Source organism: Capra hircus, chromosome 9 (assembly GCF_001704415.2).
Source record: "Capra hircus breed San Clemente chromosome 9, ASM170441v1, whole genome shotgun sequence".
NCBI lineage: Eukaryota > Metazoa > Chordata > Mammalia > Artiodactyla > Bovidae > Capra > Capra hircus.
In genome coordinates this window covers 61,628,623-61,656,337 of record NC_030816.1, presented here as the reverse complement: position 1 = coordinate 61,656,337, position 27,715 = coordinate 61,628,623, and the positions used below count along the sequence as shown (strand labels likewise).

Sequence of the window (27,715 nt, the reverse complement as noted above, 5' to 3'; positions counted from 1 at the left end):
TCCCTCCTACCCTATGTAGTAGTAGTGCTCAGTAGCTCAGCTGTGTCCAACTCTTTTGTGACCCCATAAACTGCAGGCCACAGGCTCCTCTGTCCATGGGATTATCACAGCAAGAATAGAATACTGGAGTGGGTTGCCATTTCCTACCCTGTGTCTATGGGCAAACGTTTCTCTATCCCTATATGGTTCATAATATATTCCTAGACTGGCATCCTTGGGGTTTTTTCAGAATTCTGGGCCTTAATCACAAAAGAAGGCAGTTCCATTATGGCTCAATTTCCATGAAAGTTTTGCACTGAAAGGCCATTGGCATCGATCAAGGCCAGTGATTCTCAACCCAGCTTCATGTTAACATGATCTGGACACTTAAAAATATATATTGATGCCACTGTCTCAGAGAAACTGTTGTCACTGGTTTGGGGTAGGGCCCAGAGGTCTTTTTGCAAAGCTCTACAGATAATTTAAGGCTTCCATGGTGGCTCACTGGTAAAGAATCTACCTTCAGTGCAGGAGATGTAGGTTCAATTCCTGGGTTGGGAAGATCCCCTGGAGAAGGAAATGGCAACCCGCTCCAGTATTCTTGCGTGGTAAATCCCGTGGATAGAGAAGCCTGGCGGGCTACAGTCATGGGGTTGCAAAAGAATCAGACGTGACTTAGCAACTAAACAACAACAGATAATTTAACAATAGAAACAACAGTACATGTGGTAAGCGCTATAGTTGCATCAAACTGCCAAAGAGGGTCAAGAGAGGCTTTACAGCAAAGTCAAGGTCCAGAGCTGAGCCTAGAAAAATGTTTGTAACAAAACAGATTCACATGGGTGCCAGGGGCAGACTCAAAAATAGATCCAATGTTCCTTTTAAACCACAGTTTGACCTCTTTCTCCTAGTTCTGTTATTGCATATTGTGTTTCTTTCATTCCCAAGCTATCACATGACACAGTTGGGCAAAGAGGAATTAACTGTGAACCCACTGGAAGGCCTACTGTGTGTGAGGTGCTGTAGCAGCAGGAAAGATAGACACGAAGCCCATCCGGTTCAGAATGCAGGCACGTGTGTCACTGAGGACATCTGCAGCCTGTCAGCAAAGCATATAATTGATGGCTCCAGACTTTATGGACACCTAAAGAGAAAGAGAAGACGAAGCCCCTGCCACCAAGTCATTCATATCAGATTGAAGAGGCAGATGCGCAGTAACAAACTACATCTGGTCTATGTTAAAGGCTGGACAAGTTACAAGTACAGAAGAGCGTGGAGAGGTTCAGAGGACCAGATTGCCAAGAGACCCAGGGCAGGTGGAATAAGTCTCACCGATTGGTGGACCTCAACCTGGGCCTTGGAAGAAAGGAAGTATTAAATTACTTAGGACTGGAGAAGTCATTCTGGCAAACAGCTCCAAGAACAAAGGCAGAAAGAGATTTTCAAGGTGTTCTAGAGAAAGTGAACAACTTTCCTATTGCACTAAAGCATACACAAATTTTAACTCATTTTAACTCTTACTTAGCTGGAATATAGAGTTGAAAAGTGGAAATGGGATAGGAGAGCTCAGGATGTAATTGGGGGATGGTCAGGGAGGGAAGTGGAGTTAGTATTTAGTTATGTAGAAATGGTGTGTGTGTGTTAGATTAACTTGGTAAAGTTGTGTTGGGTAAATTAGAGGGAATGGAAATTGGACAGAGCGATTCAGAAACTGTTTAAGATGTGAATGAGGGTCTAGTGGAAGCTACAGAGCGATATGAATTGAGAGGGTAGAATTAAAACAATGAATTGACAAAATTTTGGAACCCTGATCTGGGCAGTGATGAAGATGTTGAACCTATGTGAGTAAGAGAATTCAAAAATAGGCAAGTTTGTGGGGGGTGCTGGTCTGGGGACCTGTTGAGTTAATGTCAGGGCATCCTGCTAGAATGGGCATGAAAGAGAACATGCTAGAATTTCCAGAGACCCTTGAGGATGTATTGGTGGAAGTCAGGACTGAAGTCAGGGTATAGATTCTCGATTTAGGAGTCATTCGGATGGAGATAACAGTAGGTGAGGGCTGTCAAAATAGAGATAGAAAGGTTATGGCCTAAGATTTGGGGAGGAGGCAGGTTTGGGGACAAGTTGAGAAGGAGGAAGAATTTAAATCCACAAAACAGACAAAAGAACTGACCATAGAGGAGTGAGAAACATCAGGCTAGTGGGGTAACCCAAGAGGAAAACAATCAGGCTCGAGTGCTGCAGAAAGTCTAGGGGAATACAGATCAAAATAATGGAATTTGATTTTGTGACCAAGAAAGCTTTTATAGACAGGTAAGAAAGACCACAGTCGGTTAAACAAAGATGATAAGCTGATGGTGGCACACGGTCCACATATTCATCCCCTTTGGTGAACAAAATATATGACGAGATTTGGCAGGGTGGGAAGTCAAAGGATGAAATTTTCAGAATCATAGAGTCCTGAATGTATTTGTTGGGGCAGAGCCCCTTGAATGGGGAGCCGTTTGGGGAGTAGGAATAAGGGAGATATGAGGTTTCAGAGGAGGCAGGAGGGGGAGTGAGTGGCCTGAGGACATCCAGCTCCTCCCCTGGAAAAAGGAGTCATGATGATTCGGCAAGGTTTTGAGTTGGATGTGGGCGCTCAGGACAGATGGCTTCCGTGTTCTCAGTAAAGTGCAACATGAAATACAACGTTGTGGGGCGACATTTAACAGATGTGATCCTTCCCACAGTCACCCGACAGTCCACTCTGTTAACAGACTCTGCATGGGGTCTGGAATAGAGAATCTGTACAGGGCCTAAGTGCAGCATTTTGGTGTGTTTCTTGTTGGCATTTATTTTTGTGTAACTTGTGACAAACTAAAACGTAAGTTATCAAAAGAATGGGAGAAGGAATGAGCACAGACAGAAACAAAAACCAAACACATACAAATAAACACACCAATAAGTCTTCACTTTTGGGAGGGGAGGAAGTCAAAGAAAGAACTCATTGGTTCACTTAAGTAAATAGTATAGTAGATTGAAAACAAATGGCCTCCTTTTCCTAAGGAGGATTCTTGATTCTTCTTCTTTCAGAGAATTCAGAATCTTTCTGATGTTCAAAGGAAAGTGTCTTAAACCCTGGTGACTTAATTTATTAAAAAATACCTTTGGTTGGACTCAAGCTGAAGTCTAAAACTACCTCCATCCACTTGATGCTTTATTTTCATTGATTAGAAGGGCACTAAGAGTGATCTGAATGTGATTTAGGAAGGTCACGCTACCAAAGGGTCAGTTTGCCTAGTCTGCTATAGAAATGGCACAGAGGGAAAATCCATAACTACAAACCGCAGCATGTGTCCCTTACTGAAACCCTCTACCTAATCAGCCAGTGACCCAGTAAACCAAATAAAACCAGCCCATTCCTGGGCTCAGAGTGGCAGGCTGTGCATGCAAGGATGGTGAGAGTTGTCACCCTACCAAGAAATCCAACCCTGTTCTCAGACACGCTTGGGCTCCCCTAGATTCTGCTGAAGTCCTTGAGAGGATTTGAAACTGTTGGGAGCTTGTGACTCGTGTTCAGCCAACAGGCTGTGGGACTGCATCTCTGTGTAACCAGGCAGAACTGATCTCTGCTCCATTTTGTTTCTTTACGTTTCCCTTTATACAGGCTACTTTTTCTTTTTTCTCAGCATTTGTTGCTTAACGTTTATTTGCTTGTTAGAGCAGAAATTGATGTCCCTGCAGCTAATAATCTGTTTCTTAAAAAAGAAAGAAATTGTTGCCTACTGCTTTTTCCCCTGGTCTTCCGGAGCCAGCCACGAATCACAAGGTAAGCTGCTAATCGGAAGTCAAGAATAAGAAAAGCTACATCACTGGGCACAAAGTTGTGTGCCCTGGGGAACATCAGATACAGAAGCCTGGTGAAAAGACAGGTCGTCGGCAGTGATGTGCTAAAACGCAGATGAAGACTGGACCGCTGAGTCGAATCCAGCCGGTGTAGTCCGGCTTTCCACGTGGCATCATAGTCTTCGGCGGCTGTCACCACGAACCCCAGCCCTGGCGAGTCTAACATTGATCAGGCTGCCTCGGAGCTCAGAGAAGGATAGAGCCTTCAGGGTGCTCTCGCCTCACTTCGACGGATCCTGAGCGCGTCCCAGTTCCTAGCGCCACCAAGCGTCCCCGAACCCCCTGCAGACCTCGAGGAGCCGGGCAGCCGGCACCAGAAGCTCGCAGCTCAGGTTGCCTGACTCCGCCCGCTGCTCTGGTTGCGGAAACCCAGCCGCGTCAGCTGGAGCGGCTGCCACGCCGTACCTGTCCACAAGGGGGCGCGCCGGGCGCAGGCCGCCGCGGGCTCGCGAGCGCTCGCTCCCTCCTTCCTCCGCCCTCCCCTGACCGCGCTCACCTGTCTGGGCCGCGGGCCGGGAGGCGGGGGGCCGGCGGGAGCCAAGCCGAGGAAGAGGGCGGAGCGGCTCCCCGGGCGCGTCATCGGAGCACCATGGCGGACCTGGGAGCGGGCGGCGACAGCCACACGGGCGGCGATGGCGTCGCGCAGAGCGAAACAGGTGACTGAGCTGCGGGGGCAGGTGGGGGTCGGGCGGGCGCGGGCGGGAGGGCCGCCAGCGGGGCTGCGGGGCTCGCGTGGGGCCGGCGCTCCCCTCCCCCGCCCGGCCGCGGCCCGGAACGGCCGGCTCGGAGCGCGCTGGCCCTCCACCCTCCGCCGCCGCGCGTCCATCGCGCGGCCCCGGCGCCCAAGTTCGCTGGCGCCCGGCCATAGCCAGGGCCGCCCCTCTCGCGCTCCATCTCGACTTCCCCCAACAGGTGGAAGCGCGCCAGGGAGCGCGGTCGGGAGGAGGAAATGGGGAGACGCCGGTCCTTCTCTCCCACCTGCCAGGCTGGGTCTAATTTGGTTGAATGGGGAAATCCTGTTCCCCCAACCAAACCACCAGCCGGAAAATCCTTGTCCAGGTGCGGCTCTCAGGATTATCCTTTTCTGCGCAAACCTCGCTTTAACTGGCGCACCAGGTGCCGGGGTCGCCCGCCGCGGTGGACGGAGCCCAGCGCTCCGGAGCGATTGTCCTGGAGTCCGCAGTTACGACGTTGGTCGCGAGAAGACTGAGATCGGGGGGTCGGGAAGCAGGGGGCTGCTTTCGGGATGGTGGGGGCCTGCGGGTGCTGGTGGAGGTCTCAGAGATTCGCTAACTTGAAAGGATCCTCAGGAGTTCATGTTTTCAGTCAGTGCACCAACCATAAGTGGGAAATCGTCTCGGCCCCTCCGAACGCTGTACAGAGGAACCCCCCCCCCCACCCCGCCTCCACTTGCAAGCCGCGGTTGGGGGCAAGAGCTCATATCCCTGAGAGCATTAAGTCTCCCCCGCCCCCCTCGATTTTCCCGCCTCGAGATCATTTTTGCTTGCAGATCCACCTCTCTTTTCTACTCCCCTCTTCTATTCTTGGCCAGTAAACTGTTTCTGGTACCTTCCTACACTTCGGGGCGGTGAGGCAGTTTCTTATTTTAAAAAAGCCGTGCCAATTGCAGGCTCCCCAGTTGAGTTTTCTGCTTACACATAATCGGAAACAATTGTTACCTAAATGTGAGACTTCCTCCACCCTCAAAAGAGAGGTATTGACTTAGAAGGTGTGCTGCTATTAATGCAAAAGGTCCGGGAAAGCTGTAACCGTATTTGCAAATGATATATCTTTTCAGCTACGTAGAGTTGGGGCACCTAAAGTCTGAAGACTTAATCCCTCCAAGCCAAAATACCTAAGATTAAGACAAGGAATCTTGAACTTGTTTACTTTGAAGTCACGCTACTTCCTGAAGGGTGGTTTATTTTGTCTTACTGTGTTTGAAAGATTGGCAGGTCATTATTTTGGTTTGGGGTAGGGAAGGGGTGGCTAAGAGGACGTGCCTTTGTAAATGCTTTAGGGAACTTGATAAACTGGGTTCTGAGGGTTAGTGCAGCAGGAGGGCAGTATCCTCATTAAGAATATAAACGGTTTGGTGCCTAATCCGCACAAGGGAAAAAACAACAGCAACAACAACAACAAAAACTGCTTCTGAAGCAAAATTGTTCACGTTTTATGCTAAAAATAATAAATAAGCATTTTCTAGAATTTGCACATGAACAAGATTTTCAGATGTTAGTGAATTACAAACTAGTTTTATTCAGTGCTCAGGCATGGTCATGCTTCTAACAATTAGCATACAAATCAACCATGTGGCTGTCAGTGAAATATTTTCTCTATGAAAAGGGCAATTTAACTGGCTACCATCTCGTTCATAGAAAACAATTCTTCCACATCTCTGCCTGGAAACTTCAGTTTCCAAAAGACAAATTTATGAATAACTGTAGTTTAGTTGGTAAAGAATCTGCCTGCAATGCAGGAGACCAGGGTTTGATCCTTGGGCTGGGAAGATCCCCCCAGAGAAAGAAATGGCAACCCCCTCCAGTATTCTTGCCTGGAGAATCCCATGGACAGAGGAGCCTGGCAGCCTACCTGCGGTTCAGGGGATCACAAGAGTTGGACATGACTTAGTGACTAAACCACCATAGTTTAACTCAAGCTTATTTCTGGCTCACATCTTTTTCCTATTTTTCTAGCCCTGGATTACTGTTATGGCTTTTCATGGTCAGAAGACCTGTGTGATTAGGTGCCAAAGAAAGAAGAAAGGTGAAAAAAAAAAAATATATATATATGTAAATCTGGGTGGCAGTTGTTTGATGATTGTAACAACTTAGGAAGTTTTTCATATATTTAAAATATGTGACCTATATCTGAATATCAGACTTCAGTGTAGTACTTTTCGTCTTATGGATGTATTTAATATCAACATACAAATGCTGCAAGTGTTTTGGTTTTGTTTTTTTTTTATAATTACAGGATTATATTGAGGTGGGTTTTGGGGGATGGGGTGGGGATGTCTGTCTTTTATTACCATCAAGAGGAGAACATTGCTGCCTTAAATGGCAACATTTGTTGAAGGATTCATTTTATTCCCTTTTAGATCAGGTTATTAGGTTATCGGGCTTCCCTGGTACCTCCGATGGTGAGGAATCCACCTGCAATGCAGGAGACCTGGGTTTGATCCCTGGATTGGGAAGATCCTCTGGAGGAGGGCATGGCAACCCACTCCAGAATTCTTGCCTGAAGAATTCCGTGGACAGAGGAGCCTGGCAGGCTACAGTCCATGGGGTCGCAAAGATTTAGACATGACTGAGTGACTTAGGTTATTAGGAGGTAGAGCCCATTCTTAAATGTCTTGGTTTTTCTGTCCCTGAAAAGACTGTGGTCCAACTTTAGGGCAATTTAGATTAGAATCTCAGATGATTATAAAAGTAACACCTGGAATGTGTTCATTATTATATACATATGTATGTGTGTGTGTATCAAAGATTGGTTGAAACTGGCAGTATACCACCCATAAAATGAGACATTTTTAAAGAATATTGTAAAGTGGAATATAAAAATCATATTTCTTTCAGCATTCAGAACTGTATTTCTGTCAGCATATATTTATTTTCTACTCAGAAGTAATCAAGTCACATTCTTTATGATGAATTTTTTATTTTTTCTTTAAAACGAACCATTCTTTCCACTTGTATTGCAATAACCAAAGGTAGGCAAGAACTGAGCAAAATAATTGACTTGGAAACAAGTTTTCTGTTTCACCACTAGAGGATGTCAAGTCTATTCAGGTTATTATTTTGTGTAACAGATTGAAATTCACGAAATTGCCTCTGCCCAGGCTTTGTGTATTTAATTTTATACTAGTGCTCAAGAAATGTGAAAGTGAGTGTGCAGAGCTAATTTGTCAATTTAATAACTTCCTTAAAACAAGCCTATTGAATTAAAACCAAATCTAGAGCTGTTCTTGACTAATCCGTGAGAGCGCACGTTCATGCATTGGGAATAAGTTAATACCGATGACCTGTGAAATCTGTTGACACTCCTTTGGGGGAAATGACTTAGAACCTGGAATTGGGCTTGTTCTCTCTTTAGCAGGCAGCACTGTGGAAGAACATTGACCTTTTGTGTGATCTTGTTCATGACTCTTCACTGTGTTTTTTCCAAATTATAAAGTGATATTTAAGATCTTACATTTCAGGGTCTGCAAATAAGAATTGTTAGGTGGGGTTCAGATGGCATTAAACTCATCCATTTTGAAATTCACATCCTAGAGCTAGTAATGCCTCATTCAGGTGAATAGATAACTTTTCCCCTGTTATATTTTAGCTAATTCTTACCTTTACATCTTGCTAAGCAGAAGGGAAGTGTTAGACTAGGCCTGTAGGCTCAGGAGCCTGCATTTAATTGATGTGTTAGTTAGGCATGTGTGTGAATCACTAATTTACATTGGCATGTGCTGTAAAAAAGAATTCTAACATCTTCGTGTCCTGGGGCATGAAAAATAATCATTTGAAAGGTTTTTTTTTGGCTGTATTGTTGCGTGTAGGCCACTCTGTAGTTGTGGTGCCACAGGCTTCTCACTGAGGTGGCTTCTCTTGTTGTGGAGCACAGGCTCCAGGCTGCATGGGCTTCAGTAGTTGTGACTTGCGGACCCTAGACCATGCAGGCTTCAGTCGTTGTGGCACACAAGTTTAGTTGCTCCGTGGCATGTGGGATCTTCCCGGACCAGGGATCGAACTCACGTCCCCTGCATTGGCAGGTGGATTCTTATCCATTGCGCCACCAGGGAAGTCCCTGGGGCTATTTTTTTTTAACTCAAGTCTGTTAATATGAATTGAAAATATTAAGGTTTAGAATACTTTAACCAAGAAATATGTACCTTCTCAAAAACATAATGGTGACTGAAAGGTTGATAAAGACATGAGCCTTAGATTTCAAAAGAAAAACAAAACCCACAAGCAGATAATTACAGGGTTATGAGGAGTTCAGTGAAGAAAGAATTATTTCTAAGCTGTGGCCTTTCATCAGGGAGGATGTACTGGGTGTAGTAATTAACTTAAACTTTTAAAATAGGTAAGTGGCATATAAAGTTGAATGGAGGCAGGAGAGAAAAATACAGGTGCAGATGTGGAAAAGAGCAAAGTTTGGGTCCTAGTGAGTCGTGTGAAGTTCAGCGTGAAAGAATCTAGAAGACGGCTTAGGAATGAAGGCACGTTGAGGCCGTATTGTTGAGTGATCAAGCTCAGAGGTTAGTCCATGATTCTGCAGGCAGTGAGAAACTGTTGATGACCCCTAAGGATAACATATCTTGATAAAGTGCGATAAATTAGGTGATTCTTTACCTGTGGATCTTGAAAGCTTGATTACCAAGGTCTGGCACAAGTGCTCAGCTGTGCAATTTGGAAGTGTACGGTGCCTTCATCAAGGAAAGCCATTCCCTTGATTGAATTTTGCTGCTTTGGGAAGGGTATCGGGAGCAAGGGGAGGAGGGAGTTTATGAGGAACATGCATGTAGTCAGGCAGATCAGCCAAATCTCTGGCGATCAGGAGGGGAATTGGTATTCTACCCACGGGATCCTCATTTTGAAGTAGTGTTGTAGACTAGGGGAGGGACTTAAGGACGCATGCGGTGACGTACAGACCAGCTTTGAAGTTCCTGAAGGAACTTCCTGGGCAGGCGTTGGGCTGGCATTATGGCATGGCAGTGAAAGTGGGAAGAGAATGATTTAATTCCAGATTCTGTAGAGGCATGTGTCCAAGGATGCAGGTAAAACATTGACATTTAAATTTATACTCCAGGTTTGAGTTGGGTTCATTTGTTGAAGGGTGGCGGGAATATAGTCATGAGGAGGACCAGGTTTTGGTGGGAGAACTAGACAAACCTCTGTTTTAAACACAGAGATTTGAGCTGCAAGGGAGAGATGCAAGTAAAATGTTTAATGGACACCTGAAGGGTGGGAATAAGGAGAAAGTGAAGGTTGGGACTCTGAGCAGATTCATTCCATAAGCGGAATGGAATGGAGGCCTTGAAAATGAGGAGGGTTCTGCAAGGAAAACTTCAAGGACAGGAGGTGGAAAGCCAGAAAGTAGGAGAAGCATAACTGAGCAGTGCTGAGCCAGCCAAGGGATGAGCCGGTCAAGGATTCAGACACTGAAAAGAAAAGAGAGCACTTGGCGCTGTTCCTGGCTCTCACCACCCCCGAGTTGGGGCGTTTCAGAGCGGGGGATGTAGCAGATTATGTGATTAATAGACTAGCAGTTGAAAAGTAAAGATAGCCAATTTAAAAGACTCTCCATAAAATACACTGGTGAAAAGAGAAAGTGTAAAATCCTTGAAATTTTTCTTATTGAAACTTTTGAATATGCATACAGGTTACTGTTTGGGGGGTGTATGTGATTCATTGAGTTTTGTCGAATGTATAGTCACGTAACTACCTCTGTGGTAATGATCCTGAAGAGTTCTCTCACCCCAGAAAATTCCCTCTTGTGGCTTCTCTGTGATCCAGCTCTCCTATCCTTAATGCCTGGCAACCACTGATCTGCTTACCATCCTAGTTTTGCCTCTTCCAGAATGTCATAAAAGTGGCATCCTACACACAGCCTTCTGAGTCTGAATTCTTTTCACTTAACATAATGCATTTGAGATTCAAAGGAAGTCCCACAGGTTAATCCATCCACCCATTGAGAAACATTGGATATTTCCAGGCTTTGGTAGTATAAATGTTGCTGCAGACACTTAGGTACAAGGTTTTCTTATTTATCTAAGGGAAATACCTGGGAGTGGAATTGTTGACTTGGGTAACTACATGTTTATAAGAAACCAATGAACGTTTCTCTGTAGTGGCTGTGCAGTCTTGCATTCCTACAAGCAGTGTCTATGAGTCTTACTTCCTCTGCATCCTTGTCAATACTTGTTGTTATGTTTAGTTTTGGTTTTTAGACATTGCACCAAGTTCTTTGAGTAAAGCAGTGTAGTCACCTCAAAGTAAATTGGTGCCCTTAGGGATACTACATGATGTTCACTTGAACCAGGAAAACTTGTGGAGGTGCTCCCAGAGCCCAGGGTGTAATGAGGATGTATTTGGCTCAGATGTCATCAGCGTCTTTTTTTCCATCGCATTTATTTCTTGTGGAGTCTCCATGCTGAAGCTGATGATGAACAGGAGTGTTGTCATACAGCACATCCCATGCTAGCCCGAGTTCTCCTGCTTAGTGTCTGTCTTCCCATCCCTTGAAATACGGCTTTCCAGAATTTGGAACTTTTTTTTTCTTTTTTGCAGTAAGAAAGTTGGAAGTATTACTATAACTTGTTTTCTTTGTTGGCAGAATTTATATTGGCCAATTCAGTATCAGTTCTCAGTTACTGCAGTGTACTTGTAGAGCTTTGTAAAAAGTCTTGATAATGCGTTTGGACCTTTAATCACTGAGCATGGCCTAAGGTTCTATTAGCTAAATGCGTACGGTGTTCAGGCTTATTCTTTTCTAGAAAAACCAGTTTTTAAAATTTTTAATGAAGTATAGTTAATTTACAGTGTTCTAATTTCTACTGTACAGCAAAGTGACTCAGTTATACACACATATACATTGTTTTTTATACTTCCCATTATGGTTTATCCCAGAATATTGAATGTAGTTCCCTGTGCCATATAGTAGACCTTGTTGTCTGTCCATTCCATTCTATGTGTAATAGCTTGCATCTACTAACCCCAAACTCCCAGTTCATCCTTCCCACCCCCAACCCCTCGGCAGCCACAAGTCTGTACGTCTGTGAGTCTATTTCTATTTTGTAGATAGGTTCATTTGTGGCATATTGTAGATTCCACATATGATGTTATTTGTCTGTTTTTGACTTAACATCACTTAGTGTGATCATCTCTAGTTGTGTCCATGTTGCTGCAGGTGAATGTAGGTATGCAAAATGAAGCAGAAAGGAAGCTGAGTGAAATGCATTTGGTATCTATGAACTGGGCTTTACAAGCCTATTTAGTAAAACTGTGATATTTCAGTTTAGAGTATTGAGATTTGGGATGTCTTAATTTCTTATGTGACTTTTTTAATGCTCTAAAAGTCTCCTTTTTAGAACTGGCTTTGTGGTACACAGAAATATCTTTTACTATGGCATAACTTTCCACGTGTAAACCTGTATCCTTGACACCATTGTTATAGTCTAGGAAAAGGTGAAATTCCAAGGTGCAGTTCTAGAAGGAACTCCCTTTCTTTTAGTGTTCCCACAACCCAACACAAGGCCTGTTTGGGTGGACAGTAACGTGCATAGTAATTGGCTGTAGTGAAAACACCTGATTGCTTTTCAAGGTTTTAATCCAGGCAGACCTCTGTTTCAGAAGCTCCTGACCTCTTTATTGCAGCAGACATACCAGACAGGGCCTGGTTGCCTGCTTCCGTCATTCCTACTGGGTTGGTTTATTTTCACAGTAGAGGCTCTAAGGTAGTACACCCCACAGCCCTTCTGGGTTTAGTTAAATATAGCTCAGTCCTTGCCACAAGGTCATGTTGTTGAACCAATTATTGAGGTCATGTGCTGGAGCCTCCTTGGTTCAGATCATTGGTTCTCACTCACCTTGGGTAGTCTCAGTTGGCTATCACCTGGGGACCTTTTAAATACTCGATACCCACGCTGCCCCCTAGGCAATTATCTGAGTATCTCTAGGGGTAGGAGGCAGGTGGCAGTATTTTTTAAAGATTCCCCAGGTGGTTCCAGTGTGCAATCAAGATTGAGAACTACTTTAGATCCATTTCTACTTAATGCTCTTCCAGTTGACCTTAGCTTTAATTTGGAGGTGTTGAGTGTATCTTATGAAAGCCACCTGGAAAATTGTAACAGCTACTGCCCTTAAACTATTGAGCTTACTCTCTTATTTTAGCCCAGTCATTTTCTTTTTAAGGAAAGAGAAGTAAATATGAATATGAGTCCACTTGAATAGCCAAGTATATGTATACACATATTCTGGGACATATTTATGCACTTTAGTATCTGAATATGTTCAGGTAGACACAATGTTAGGTAATTAGCTTTCTTTTTGTCTACTTTGCTCAGTTGCTACACTGCCTTCCTCTTCCTCCTCCTCCTCAAAATAAAGTTCAGTTTCGGGTAGATAACTAAAGGGTTCTTTTTGTAGACAATTATATACTTGTCCCAGAGATCTTCATGGTGACCCATGAACTCTAATCACCAGGTCCCTGGCTGGAGACCAGCCCTTGTTTCTTCTGTCTATAAATAAGTGGCACCAGGATGACCTTAGCCTTGATGCTCTCCCCTTCCATCTCATACCTGACCTGATGCCAGTGCCCTCTGGGCTGATCTTTCCTTAACCTCTTCTTTCTCCTCATTCCATGATATTTTACCATAGGCTTGGTCTGGTAAGCTCTGCTCTTTTCATTTTGCAGTTTTTCTCAATAGTATTATTCACATCTACGTCGTTGAACCTCACCTCACATGACTATCTCTGATTTTGTTGTGTCAGAACCTCTAGAGACACTCCTGAGTTGCAGTTGTGTGTGCTTGCAAGGCTCTGTGGTGCCATCCATTGTGATTGGAAGCCCTTTCCAAGAGGACTTACCTTTGGCAGAGGTAAGCCCTCTGCTGCTGCTAAGTCGCTTCAGTCATATCCAACTCTGTGCAACCCCATAGACGGCAGCCCACCAGGCTCCCCTGTCCCTGGGATTCTCCAGGCAAGAACACTGGAATGGATTGCCATTTCCTTCTCCAGTGCATGAAAGTGAAAAGTGAAACTGAAGTTGCTCAGCTGTGTCCGACTCTTTGTGACCCCATGGACTGCAGCCTACCAGGCTCCTCTGTCCATGGGATTTTCCAGGCAAGTGTACTGGAGTGGGGTGCCAGTGCCTACTCCGCTGGCAGAACTGATCTCTTTTCTGCTCCTTGTAGCTGGTGTCTGCTTAACTGTAAAATCCAAGGCCAAAACAGAAAGGACAGTAGGGGAGATACAATGGCAATGATCCCTGAGGAAGAGTATCTTTTTTGTTGTTGTTGTTTTTCCTCAAGATTATTCTCAAGATTATACTGAAACTGAACACATGGAAAGACATATAGTCTTACTCTCAGAACTGACTGCCTAATTATTTAGGGATAATGCTAAACTATTACTTTGTGCTGGGGCTTCCCAGGTGGCTCAGTGGTAAAGAATCTGCCTGCCAGTATATGAGAGACAGGTTCAATCCCTGGGTTGAGAAGATCCCCTGGAGAAGGAAATGACTACCCACTCCAGTATTCTTGCCTGGGAAATCTCATGGAGAAAGGAGCCTGGTGGTCTGCAGTCTATGCGGTTGCAAAAGAATTGGACATGATTTAGTGACTAAACAACAACAAATTACTTTATGCCAGGACTCTGGGGTCTGGCTGCCTGGGTTGCAGTCTCAGCTCTACTCCCCACCCCAACAAGCTGAGGGATATTGGGTAAGTTGTTTGACCATTCCTCTGTTTCTTCCTTTTTAAAACAGAGAAATTGATACCAGCTTCATTGAGGATTAAATGAGTTAATGCACGTCAGACATATAGATCAGTGTCTGACACAGCAAAGGCATGAAGTATTATAATTACTGTGGTCGTGACTATTAAGGATTAGTACTGCATCACTGTGACACTGTGGACCCTGGTATGCTAAAGCTCTCCCTTAAGCAAATTTTCTTATTGTGAACTCTCCATAATAAGAGATTCAAATATAGTGCTGATTCAGGCTTGACAGCAGCTGTGATGACAGGGCCACTGGCTTGTCCCAGGTATGGGAGGCATCATCAAGGCACATGGGTGCTCTTCACCTGTCACAGTGTTGCACACAACCTCCCAGCAGAAGATTGTGACACACTGGCCTGTGAGATTCATGGATTGTGCTGTAATTGAGTCGGACAGCCATGCCAGCCCATCTTGGCTTATTTTTGTTTCCTTTTTATGGCATTCAACTGTGTTTTTATTAACATATTATAGTTCTAAATGTTCTTAAAGTGTGATTGCTATAGGATTATTGCCCTTTACATGAAAGGTGGACTTCCATTCTTTTCAAACCACAAAGATGGACTTGCCAGGTTTGTATATCCTTAAGAAGTCACTGTCACTTCATTGAATATGTTAGCTCAGCTGGTAAATAATCCACCTGCAATGCAGCAGACTCCTGTTTGATTCCTGAGTTGGGAAGAGCCTTTGGAGAAGGGATAGCCTTACCCACTCCAGTATTCTTGGGCTTCCTTGGTAGCTCAGGTGGTAAAGAATCCGCCTGCAATGTGGGGGACCTGGATTCAATCTCTGGGTTGGGAAGATCATCTAGAGAAGGGAACAACAACTAACCACTCTAGTATTCTGGCCTGGTAAAGTCCATGGACTGTATAGTCCATGGGTTGTAAAGAGTCAGGCACGACTAAGCGACTTTCACTACGGGATAAATGGAGGAAGCATATACAGCTTGCCTTCTGCCAACTTCCATAAGAAAGTTTGGGTTTCTTCAAAGTACACACATGAAAGAGAAAATATCAGGAAGCTGTCTTATTTTTTAGTCTCCTATTGAATTTTATAAGAGACTTTCTTAAATTGCAGAGGCTCCATTTACAAGGCTAACTCTGGTTATGTGTGTGTGTGTGTGTCTTGGAGAGAGTGAGATATGCACACATGTAGAGACATTTTCCCTAAGAAAACACTATCTCCTTCACTTTGTAATTTAGATTTTTATATCTTGAACTTAGTAAATCTTAAAATGTCACTTCCTCCAGGGGGTCTTGGGTTTAGATACCTTCAGATTGTCTTTATGAGTGCAATTGTGCGATAGTTTGAACATTCTTTGGCATTGCCTTTCTTTGGGATTGGAATGAAAACTGACCTTTTCCAGTCCTGTGGCCGCTGCTGAGTTTTCCAAATTTGCTGGCATATTGTAGTGCAGCACTTTCACAGCATCATCTTTTAGGATTTGAAATAGCTCAACTGGAATTCCATCACCTCCACTAGCTTTGTTCATAGTGATGCTTTCTAAGGCCCACTTGACTTCACATTCCAGGATGTCTGGCTCTAGATTAGTGATCACACCATCGTGATTATCTGGGTCATGAAGATCTTTTTTGTACAGTTCTTCTGTGTATTCTTGCCACCTCTTCTTAATATCTTCTGCTTCTGTTAGGTCCATACCATTTCTGTCCTTGATCGAGCCCATCTTTGCATGAAATGTTCCCTTGGTATCTCTAATTATCTTGAAGAGATCTTTAGTCTTTCCCATTCTGTTGTTTTCCTCTATTTCTTTGCATTGATCGCTGAAGAAGGCTTTCTTATCTCTTCTTGCTATTCTTTGGAACTCTGCATTCAGATGCTTTATCTTTGCTTTTCTCCTTTGCTTTTCGCTTCTCTTCTTTTCACAGCTATTTGTAAGGCCTCCCTAGACATGCATTTTTTTTTCCATGGGGATGGTCTTGATCCCTGTCTCCTGTACAGTGTCACGAACCTCATTCCATAGTTCATCAGGCACTCTATCTATCAGATCTAGTTCCTTAAATGTATTTCTCACTTCCACTGTATAATCATAAGGGATTTGATTTAGGTCATACCTGAATGGTCTAGCAGTTTTCCCTACTTTCTTCAATTTATCACCTCATAGGAAATAGATGGGGAATCAGTGTCAGACTTTATTTTTGGGGGCTCGAAAATCACTGCAGATGGTGATAGCAGCCATGAAATTAAAAGATGCTTAATCCTCAGAAGAAAAGTTATGACCAACCTAGATAGTATATTCAAAAGCAGAGACATTACTTTGCCAACAAAGGTCCATCTAGTCAAGGCTATGGTTTTTCCTGTGGTCATGTATGAATGTGAGAGTTGGACTGTGAAGAAGGCTGAGCGCCGAAGAATTGATGCTTTTGAACTGTGGTGTTGGAGAAGACTCTTGAGAGTCCCTTGGCCTGCAAGGAGATCCAACCAGTCCATTCTGAAGGAGATCAGCCCTGGCATTTCTTTGGAGGGAATGATGCTAAAGCTGAAACTCCAGTACTTTGGCCACCTCATGCGGAGAGTTGACTCATTGGAAAAGACTGATGCTGGGAGGGATTGGGGGCAGGAAGAGAAGGGGACGACAGAGGATGAGATGGCTGGATGGCATCACGGACTCAATGGTTGCGAGTCTAAGTGAACTCCGGGAGTTAGTGATGGACAGGGAGGCCTGGCGTGCTGCGATTCATGGGGTCGCAAAGAGTCGGGCACGACTGAGCGACTGAACTGAACTGAACTGATTGTCTTTATATATACAGTAGATACTGTGGTAATTGAACAAATAAGCTTTTCGCCATCCTTTATTAAAACTTGTATCATTCTTAAGAGAAAAAAATTAATATTGAAAGTGACATTGTTATATAATATGTTTAACGCTAGAACAAACCCATTAGTTTATCTTGCAACAGTGACTTCCTACCATCTACCATCTCTGTGAAGATGCTCTTGTTGGTATATAGCAAGATACATCCACATGCTTTGTCTAGAGACTTTGTGTTAAGTCCCAGGCTGAGAATCAGAAAGTAAAATACAAGTTGAAGAAATAGCTGTACAGTAGAAAGAAAGCATGAAAATAGAGAAAAGGGAGATGGAGCTATTTTTAGTTCAGGAGACCTATGAGAGGAAAATGCCATAGTCTTATAATCCAATGAAGCCTCGTGGGAAAGAACACTAGTTTGGCATTTCTAATTGAATTTCTTGGTAGTCCAACTGTATCTGAAGTAGTCAGCTTTGAGAATGTCATCTTGTTTATTTACATTTGCCGGCTAGTCTGAGCATGGAGAGAGAAAAAAAAAAAGAGTCCCCATCATCCACCAATTTGTACAACACAGGTCTAAACCATACACGTGATTAGAACCTCATGTCATTGTGCAGGCGATTAAGGAGTCATTCAAGAAGGTTTTGGAAGAGTAGGAGCATAGAATGTCAGGAGGAAAGAGAAAAGGGCTATTCTAAATCTGGCTGCTGGTTCAGAAATAGGACTCGGCGTATGGCTCTTGGACACCTGTGAAGTTGAGTTCACACTGCTCTGAAGGGTATGATGACTTTTTCTTGTACAGAGCACATGGTTTTCTATTACTGATGTACCTGCTGCTGCTAAGTCACTTCAGTCATGTCTGACTCTGTGCGACCCCATGGATTGCAGCCTACCAGGCTCCTCCATCCATGGGATTTCCCCGGCAAGAGTACTGGAGTGCGGACTGATGTACCTACCTGAAAACAATTCATGGAACAATTTTCAGTACTGCAGTTATTTTTAAAGCAAACAGCTTTGGTTATGTAAACCGCCCTCTTTTGATTTGTAAACAGAAAGCAAGGACAAAGTCTTTATACTGAACTGGATGCAGCCTGGCTTTGCGCTTTAGGGAAACATGGGTGCCTCTTGTTTCAGGGGTTCAGGGTGAGTCTCTTCCTCTGTGCCTGTGGAGCCCAGGTAACACTATCTCCAGCAAGAAAATATTTGAGAGGGAGAAGAGATTTTTATTATGAGGTTGATTCCTTTCTGCACTATTGCATGTATTTGGAACAGCATTTTTTTTTTTTAATACATCCAACATTTTAGTACCTTTAACAATGGAAGTGTAGCTATTTTGCCTTATGATAAAAAGGCAAAATGGTGTGTTTGTGATACTTTAGGAAGTTTGCCAAGTCTTATTTGGCATTGTAATCCTTCCTCAGTAGCCTGTCTGAAGTTTACATGAGTTTTAAAGTGAGGGCTTAGAACATGGATGTATAAGATAAAAGGTTTTCAAGATGAGGTTTCAGGGTGCCCGGAGTGTCCTTATCAACTCATCCATCCTTCTGAGATGTTATTTATTTCTATATAAGAGCCCCCTGAAATCTTGATGGCCCTAGGTTAGGCAAGACAGAAAGAAACTGTGTTTATCGAAAAACAAACTGGGTTGCTAGTAATATCTACATGGAAGCACTTTATATCCTTTTTTTTTTTAAGTGATTATTGATGCATTGGGTTTCCCTGGTGGCTGAGATGGTAAAGAATCCACCTGCAATATACGAGACCCAGTTTCTATCCCTGGGTCAGGAAATCCCCTGGAGAAGGAAATGGCAACCCACTCCAGTATTCTTGCTTGGAGAATCCCATGGACAAAGGAATTCTTGGCAGGCTACAGTCCACAAGGTCCCAAAGAGTTGGACACGACTCAGCGACTAACACACTTTGATGCGTTAGGGACATTTTTTATTTAGCACTTGCAAATTTTGAAAGCGTCTGGGCTGGCTATTTAACCCAAGTATACTTCTCTCTTACCTGTATAATTTATTTACTTTTAAAGATTTGGACCATTTTTAAAGGCTTTATTGAGTTTATTATAATATTGTTTTTGTTCTTTTTAATATTTGGGTTTTTTGGCCCTGAGGCATGTGGAATCTTTGCTCCCTGACCAGAGATCGAACCCATACCCCCTGCATTGGAAGGTGAAGTCTTAACCACTAGATCACCAGGGAAGTCGATACCTGTATGATTTAGGTTTAGGCTTCTGGTTGGTTGCACACAGTTACAATGGATGGGCTAATCCTTTCACTGGGAACCTTCAACTGAATAAAAATGACCAAACCTCAAACTTGCCCACCAGCATTTTATACTTTTTAAGCATTTGCTAGTCACTTCCTTCCACTAGGTTGATTTCAGAACTGTGCCAAGACAATTGTATAATTCGTCTTTGGTCAGAGTTGGCTCTAGTTAACAAATAAATCAATAACTATGTAAAGTTTAGTACCTTAAACCTTCGTGCACACTTTATCTTTTCATGAAAAATGTGTTTTATTTCACTCTCTCTCCTTCCATATTTATCTACATATCGTAGTTTCCTCTAATTGAAACAATAGGAAGGATTTCTTTGAGTTTCATCTCTGTACTTTATAGACCATTTAATTTTTATACAACCAGGCTGTTTAGTTCTTATAATGATAAAAAAGGATTTTATTTGATGCTTTGAAGCCAACCTGTATTCGATTCTCGGTGAAAAATCATCAGTGAAAATACAGGGGGATTTAATCTATTCTGAGGTGTCCAGTTTATGAATACTATTTTCATAGAGCAGTGCAATATTGGAAATTATTTGAGTAGGTAGTATCCAGCCTATTCAATGAAGGATATGATCATTGACAGGTAGACCTCTGACATGCTTTATTTCACTGTGGGAATAGGTCTTCATCTCGGGGTCACTGACTGAGATGGTTAACTTTATGTGTCAACCTGACCAGGCTACAGGGCCCAATTTGGTCAAACATTGGAGTAGGTGTTGCTGTGAAGGTATTTTGCAGATATGATTAACATTTACAGTCAGTTGACTTTAAATATCTCCTCTTCTATCAAGAAGCTTATCCTCGATAATCTAGACGGTCTGATCCAATCATTGAAGGCTATCAGAGTGAAAACTGAGGTTTTCCAGAGAAAGAAGAATTTTGTCTCAAGGCTGTATCATACAAGTCATGCTTGAGTTTCAGCCTGCTGGCCTTCCCAACAGTTTTGGACTTGCCAGCCTCCATAACTGCAGCAGCTATTTTTCCTTAAATCTCTTTATATATATTTTGGAGAAGGAAGCGGCAACACACTCCAGTATTCTTGCTTGGGAAATCCCATGGACAGAGGAGCTTGGTGGGCTACAGTCCATAGGGTTGCAAAGAGTCCGACATGACTGAAGTGACTTAGCATGTATATTTTACATATTCTATTTTTCTCCAAAGACACGGAACTGAACCCTGATATGTCGACCCACAGAAAGAAAACCAAGGGTTTACCTCTAAAATTATGCAAAACACTTAAATTACTTTTTGAGAGAAAATTTTAATCTTAAGGTTAAAAGAGGATATTAAACCTTCCTAAATTGGAAAGAAAAATCCCAGTTGATGTCAGTTTTTGTTTTAGAATTGGGAAGAGCAGCAGAGGGTAAGGATTGGCAGGGGTGGGAGGTAGGTTTCAGAGTCTGAAACACATTGTTCTTGAGCTGTTCTTTTCTTCACTGGCCTAAAGACATAGGACTGTCTTTCACCTTAAAATGTCCATAAAGTAATAAACTGAATTGGCTTATATTTATTGCTTTTTCACTCACAAACCTTTAGCTGTCATCTCTCAAGTCACACAGCCACAGTGAGCCATCCATAATAAATTGTGTTGTGAAAGGAAAACTTGTATGTCTTATTCACGTTTACGCCCCCTTCCCCAGAGTTTTTCACCCAGCAGCTTTCAGTAAGTTGTGGGTGGGTGAGAGAAGAGGGAGGTCTGCAAGCTGCAGGTGCAGGAATCATAGCAGGGGCCTCTGCTATCCGAACACCCACTGAGGGAGGCTTCCCTTGTTTTCATTATTTAGCTTTAAGTCTGAAACCTCTGGGGGGCATCAGTTGAATGAGTAAAGCAATACGGCTGCAGAGCTGCCTACAGAGTGAAGCCCTGTGAAGTTTAAGTGTGGAGACTCAGTGACAGCAAGGAAGAGGGTAATTTGAACCTCTCTTGGGCTTTTTCTCTCTGCCTGACTGCTTTCCCTGAGGATGTAGCTTGAATTTCCATTTTCGTCAGGTCACGGAATGGCGGGATCAGAAGGGACTCTAGAGTCTGAAACTCCGACCTGTGTACCATGCATTAGCCCAACGTATCACCATGGATCAGTGTTTGTGCACGACTGTCCTCGATGATGGAAGGCCCAGATCGTTACATTTGGTAACTTCCAATCACCCAGCCTCAGTCTGTGTGCTTAAACTACTCTAAAAGTTCACCTTTAAAATCCATTGTTTTTATTCCTCCAGAGTCCTATTTTCTCCAGAGAAAATGTACTTTTTTTCCAATGATCCTCCTATGGTACAGGCTTGAATCTTTATAAGTCTTAGCTTCTTTTCAGAATAGGCTCTTATTTCTCATCCCATTTGAAATATCGATCTCAGACCATGTGATCTGAGGACCAGGAAACGGAGAAGACTTGCTGCTCTGACCCAGCACACTGGCTGTGTGGCCTGTGATGCTGTCAGGATGGTCACTGCCTCGTCGCACTGAGATGGAGGAAGCTTACTGTCCGAGGGCCTTCCCTCCTTGTGTCTGCTGAAGCTGGGGTAGGTCTTCATTTTGTGCCTGTGCAGTTGTTCCTTTTTGGTACAAGAAGAGGTGTTCATATGTATCACAACCAAACCCATCTTTTTAGCTACAGTCTGTTATTTCAAACCGTTGATCATTTTGATCCTGATTCGAACCATCACTCAGCTTTGATTTTTCTGCAGATGTAAAACCCTCGTTCTCATCTGCATCTTTCATAAAAACATTAACCTTTTCTTCCCACTGCCTACATCTCAGCTTTTATTTGAACAATTGGTATACCCACGCTCACTCCCATGCATAAGTCTTCCACCTGCCGGGGGATGCCTGTATAAAAAAAGTGAATGAGTGATTCTTGTATTTCTGTCTTTTGCTTTCTCTCCTCCCAGCCATCGCTTGAGATCCCTTTTCTCCACTTGGACAAAGTTATTATGTGACAAGGTTTTCTTACGTCTCACTCCTTGTTCCTTCCTACTCATCCAACCACAGCTGCCAGACTGGCCCATCTGAATCACACATTTAGTCGTTACCACTCCTCAGTGATGCCCCTGTCCTTGTTTGGGAGAACAGTAATATGACTTGGCACCTGCCTGCCCTCTAGTGTCATCCGCCAGAGCACCTCACCTTGCATCTTTGATGTTTTACCAAAACTCCTAAAAATGAGGAGCCTGTTTCTGAGTTTTCTTGTCTTTCTAATTGTATGGTTCAAAAATTAAACATGTAATTTCCTCATAGACCAGTGATGGATTAGGTGATTTTTAGAAACACTGCTCTGGCCATCTGTCTCATTCTTCTATTGAATCCAATGATTGATTTCTTTGCCTCATTTTGAATCTCTAAAATTGGTTAGCTAAGTTCATGAGACTGTTATTATTAAAGGAAAGGACCTTTCATAAGCATTTTAACTTTTGTCAAGGAATTCAGAAGCCCTTGTGATGTATATTAATAAAGTATTATCACTGAGAATAATGAACAGGAAAGCCTAAAGGTTCTCTAGCATATGGTACTGGGTTAAAGTTTAATGTGGCGTTTTAGAACATTTTCAACTTAGCTGCTGCTGCTACTCAGTCACTTCAGTCGTGTCCAACTCTGTGCGACCCCATAGACAGCAGCCCACCAGGCTCCCCCGTTCCTGGGATTCTCCAGGCAAGAACACTGGAGTGGGTTGCCATTTCCTTCTCCAATGCATGAAAGTGAAAAGTGAAAGTGAAGTCGCTCAGTCATGTCTGACCCTCAGCAACCCCATGGACTGCAGCCTACCAGGCTCCTCCGTCCATGGGATTTTTCAGGCAGGAGTACTGGAGTGGGGTGCCATTGCCTTCTCAACTTAGCTAGTGATACCTAATGTTTAGGAAAAGGTTTTAAAGAAAACTTAGTATCTGTACCTTACCATCAGATAAATGATCCCTCAGGGTTTTACATTTGTTTACGACAGAGCAGACAAGGGAAAGTGGACTTTGCTAGCACCATGAAGTGTTTATGCAGCAAAGATTTATAAAAATGTTATAAAAGGCATGGCAGGAACCTGCTACTCCTTGGTTTATGGCACATAACTACTAGGGTAGTATTTACTGTTTTTCTTATAAGTGAAAGTTGCTCAGTCATGTTCTGCTCTTTGCAACCCCATGGACTGACTACATGTAGTCCGTGGAATTCTCTAGGCCAGAATACTGGAGTGGGTAGCCTATCCCTTCTCCAGGGGATCTTCTCGACCCAGGAATTGAACCAGGGTGTCCTGCATTGCAGGTGGATTCTTTACCGACTGAGCTATCAGGGAAGCCCTTTTTCTTATAAATCTGTTAACAAAAGGTGGTAAGGAAGATCAAAGCAAACCTACTTAATTTTCCTTTCATAGAGTCAGTCTGCCTTTGTGCAGTATTTCTTTGTCCAGCTCTGCCTAATGCTGCAAGATGGCAGAATGTTGTACCTTTATGGCCCCATATACCATCAGGAAGTAGCATCGTTCTAGGAAACCACAAGGAAGCCTTTTAACTTCAAGGAAGGGGATGGCAGAGAACCATCTGGGACCTTTTGTTCCCTAGGAGTTGTTTTAATTTCACATCCACCTATGCTGGCTTTGTCATTTTCAAACCAGGTAAGGTGTTTTTTAATTACATTAAAATATGGATTTCTAAAGCTCCTGCTTACAGTAAACTGCAGCTTACTTTGGGGAGATGCATAAAGTAGTTAAAAGATTACTGAAATCTAGTAGTTTTGAAGAATTAATAGTCTCTGCAAATATAGAAATGTGGGAAAGCATTTTGGCACTTCTGGGCCCCACTGGAGAGTAACTTATATGGATATATATAGAACTGTAATTTACCAGTGACTGGCCATGTGATCCAGCAGTAGTGATTTTTGTTTTCAACTACAGTCCTTGATTAGTGCAAATCAGCCCCTGTATCATTTCTGTAACATTTTTGTAAAGCTCACTAGGCTTTCAGAAAGGAAAATCTAGGTATGCTTTCTCACTGATTAAGCAGATTTCTTCTTGCAAGAGGAGATTCTTAGATTCACTCAGGAACTGTGCTGTTTTCCAGTTTTGTGGTCACAAAAGCTTGGGTAGCATAAATATGAACAGCAGCCTGAAGGGTATGTGTGGGATGCGTGTGCCTACATGTGTTTAGTCTCTTATATAACATCACGACAACCAGGCCCAAGTCATGAGCTGACTCTCCTGCAGATCAGCAGGTTTAACTCTGTTTCATGCTCATGGTTTGGTGCCAGCCAGGCAGCGAGGGTAGAAAGACAAACAGACATAAATTCATTGTGTACTGTGGGAATGGGGTGGGAACAGCAGTTGCTCAAGGGTCTATTGGCCTGTTTGGTTCATAGCAGCGATGAGTGGTACCATTTCCACCTATGATTTTTCAGAACATTTGCTGATTTTTCTGCTAATATTTTTTTCTCTATACAAAGCCAGGCTAGTTGTAAAATCTACCCTTTTGTACCAGTTAGTCTTATTTGTACAGAGTCTCTGTTACTACATCACTTAAACTATTTTACCAGTTTAAACAAAGCACTTGTAAAACCTGATTGATTCTTGGAAGTCTCATACCCGTGTTCCATGGGAACTGAATGAAGCTCCTGTATCTGCAGGCGACAGGCAAGGACAGTCGTGACATGTTGAATTGAAAATGCTTATTAGTGCTGAGAATAGTAAAGAAGTTCATGTAGTATTCCTTTTAATTCTGGGAATATTAATTTAAGGTCCCACTCTCCCCTTTTCACATTTGCTTTTATTTTGGGTCAGAGTGTAAAAAGGAAAATATTATAGCCTCAGGCTCTGCCCCTTCAGGGATTGAGCCAGGGCAGTCCTGCAGTTGCGTAACTTAAACCTCTGTATCTGTAAAAAGCTGGGTTTGAGCATTTAGGAAACTAATCTTAAATGTATTCATATGTCTTAGTGAGGTAACAAATGTGTACTTCATGGGTAGGAAAAAATACTTTATTATAATTATTTAATCTTGAACTGTTTGCTTTCCTGTGACTGGTCACAGCTGTGACTGTGACGTAGTGGGTTTTGGAGTCAGGATCCAGGGCAGCAGGATAAAAGCATCTTGGCTTTAGAGCTGATGGGTCTGAGTTTAATTCTGACTCAGTGATTTAACTAGCTCTTCCACGAAAACATCTCTGAGCCTCTGTTTCCTGATCTGTCAAGTGACAGCTCCTCTCTATCAGGGCTGCTGAACTAACCAAGATAACATGGGCTTTCCTGGTGGCTCAGATGGTAAAGAATCCACCTGCAATACAGAGGACCCATGCTCGATCCCGGGCTCAGGAAGATCCTCTGGAGAAGGGAATGGCAACCCACTCCAGTATTCTTTTTTTTTTTTTTCACTCCAGTATTCTTGCCTGAACAATCCCAATGTCAGAGGAGCCTGGCGACTTTCACTTTGTGGATTTCCCTGATGATCCAGTGGTTAAGACTCTGTTCTCCCAATGCAGGGAGCCCAGGTTCGATCCCTGGTCTGGGAACTAGAGCCCTCATGCCGTGACTAAGACCCAGTGCAACTAAATAAATATTTTGAGGCTTCCCTGTTGGCTCAGATAGTGAAGAATCTGTCTGCAATGTGGGAGACCCGAAATCAACCCCTGGGTCAGGAGGATCTTCTGTTGAAGGGAACCCACTCTGGTATGCTTGCCTGGAGAATCCCATGGACAGAGGAGCCTGGCAGACTATAGTCCATGGGGTCCCAAAGAGCAATTAACACTTTGACTTTCAAGATAACATATCTAATGCACCTGGCACAGTGTCAGACAGGAAGTTGAACATGTTGCCAGCTGATGGGTTCTTATTATATTCCTATGCTTGAGACCACACTGCCTTATGAGTTGAGTGATGGTGGCAATCTCTGACCTCCTTCAGTAGGCTCTCATTTCCCCTCGCCCCCCCAAAAATGATTTTAAGTATAACTTGTGTGCTTTTAAAAACAAAGCAAAACAGCCATTTTAGTGGTTTTCACATTTTGAGACAAATCGAAATTTACCAGGAGACCCCTCAGGCTAGAGCAGGAACAATTCTGTCTCCCTCACTGAGGGGTATTGCAGTGAAGTTCGCGGAAGAGGAAGACTCTTGATTGCCTGGGTTGAGTGTTGAAGCTGGGCTGTCCGGTGATCTCTCTTCCCCAGGACCTTCATTCTGCTGGGAACCTTGAGTGCAGCCACAGACATCGAGGAGGACTCCTTCCTGAAATTTGTAACCTTGTCTAGACAACTTAAATGCTCGATAGTATTTGCTTGGCTCTTGCATTTCCCCCATAAAATGATTGAGACCATCCTTGAAAGTAATGGAATGGACACCTTCTGCAGAGGTCAAAAACCACTCTTAGTAAAGTTTTTTGTCGTCCTTCTAGGTGGAGAAGAAAATCCCGTTTTCTTCTTTCAGTAGTACTTTTATTAAACTCAGGGGTGATGATCAGAAGCTGTTAGCTGTATTTGAGTGAGGAATATGTTCTGAATGAAATCTGTCATTTGCCCAAGACATTGATGTTCATTTTCTCTTCCAAAAGGTAGTTTCAACTATACTTTGTGTGTATCTTGCTTTTGTAAGTACCGGCCTGATCCTCCAGAAGGAGCTAAAATAGATTTGAAAATATTTCAGATATGTTTATGTATGATAATTGGCCTGTGTTTATTAATCATCTGATTAAAGAAGGAAGATTGAAGGAGGAAGAAGGGAATCTAAATTTTCATCATAGACTTGCTGCCAAGTAACATTTGACTTGTGCAAGGAACTTCATTTCATGGGCCTGGGCTTCCTTGAATGTAAAGTGATGCTGATTCAGATGCTTTTTAGACTCATTCAGCTCATTTTCGTCTTTTATTCCAAATGCCTATGTCACAGGTTGACATGATTTTAAATAAACCCCATATCTGAAACTTCCTGCATTTCTCTAAGCCACAAATCAAAATGTGTTAATTAAATCTCCCAGCCTTTGGAGGGAAAGATTTCTGAAGATTTAGTTGTTGTTGTTTTTTTTCCAGCAGGTATTTGCTAACCATTTAGTACATTTCCAGCGCTAGGCTGGGCAGTATAAGTAAATAAAAAGCAAAAGTATTCTTCAATGCAGTTGACAGTTGAATTGAAAACACCTTAAATAATTATGAAGCAAAAGTGAACTAGTTATAAAAATGTATTATAAAATATAATTAAAGCAGCTGATATTTATTAAGCACTTTTTTTATGCTGCCACCATTATCATTTAAACCTTGCCCCTAATCCTATGAGACAAATGATGTCATCAACCCAATTTTATAGAGAAAACTGAGGTACCAAGAGGGTAGTGAATTGTCTGAAGTTACTC

The 27,715-nt window shown here is 43.0% G+C and overlaps 1 protein-coding gene across 1 annotated transcript in view; it reads left to right on the top strand.

Moving 5' to 3' along the window:
• MAP7 (microtubule associated protein 7) overlaps positions 4,378-27,715 on the top strand; it is a 181,349-nt gene continuing 158,011 nt past the window's right edge. The window contains exon 1 of the mRNA XM_018053247.1: positions 4,378-4,523. Coding sequence (XP_017908736.1) covers positions 4,457-4,523 — 67 coding nt within the window. The 5' untranslated portion in view covers positions 4,378-4,456. The remainder of the gene's footprint in view (positions 4,524-27,715) is intronic.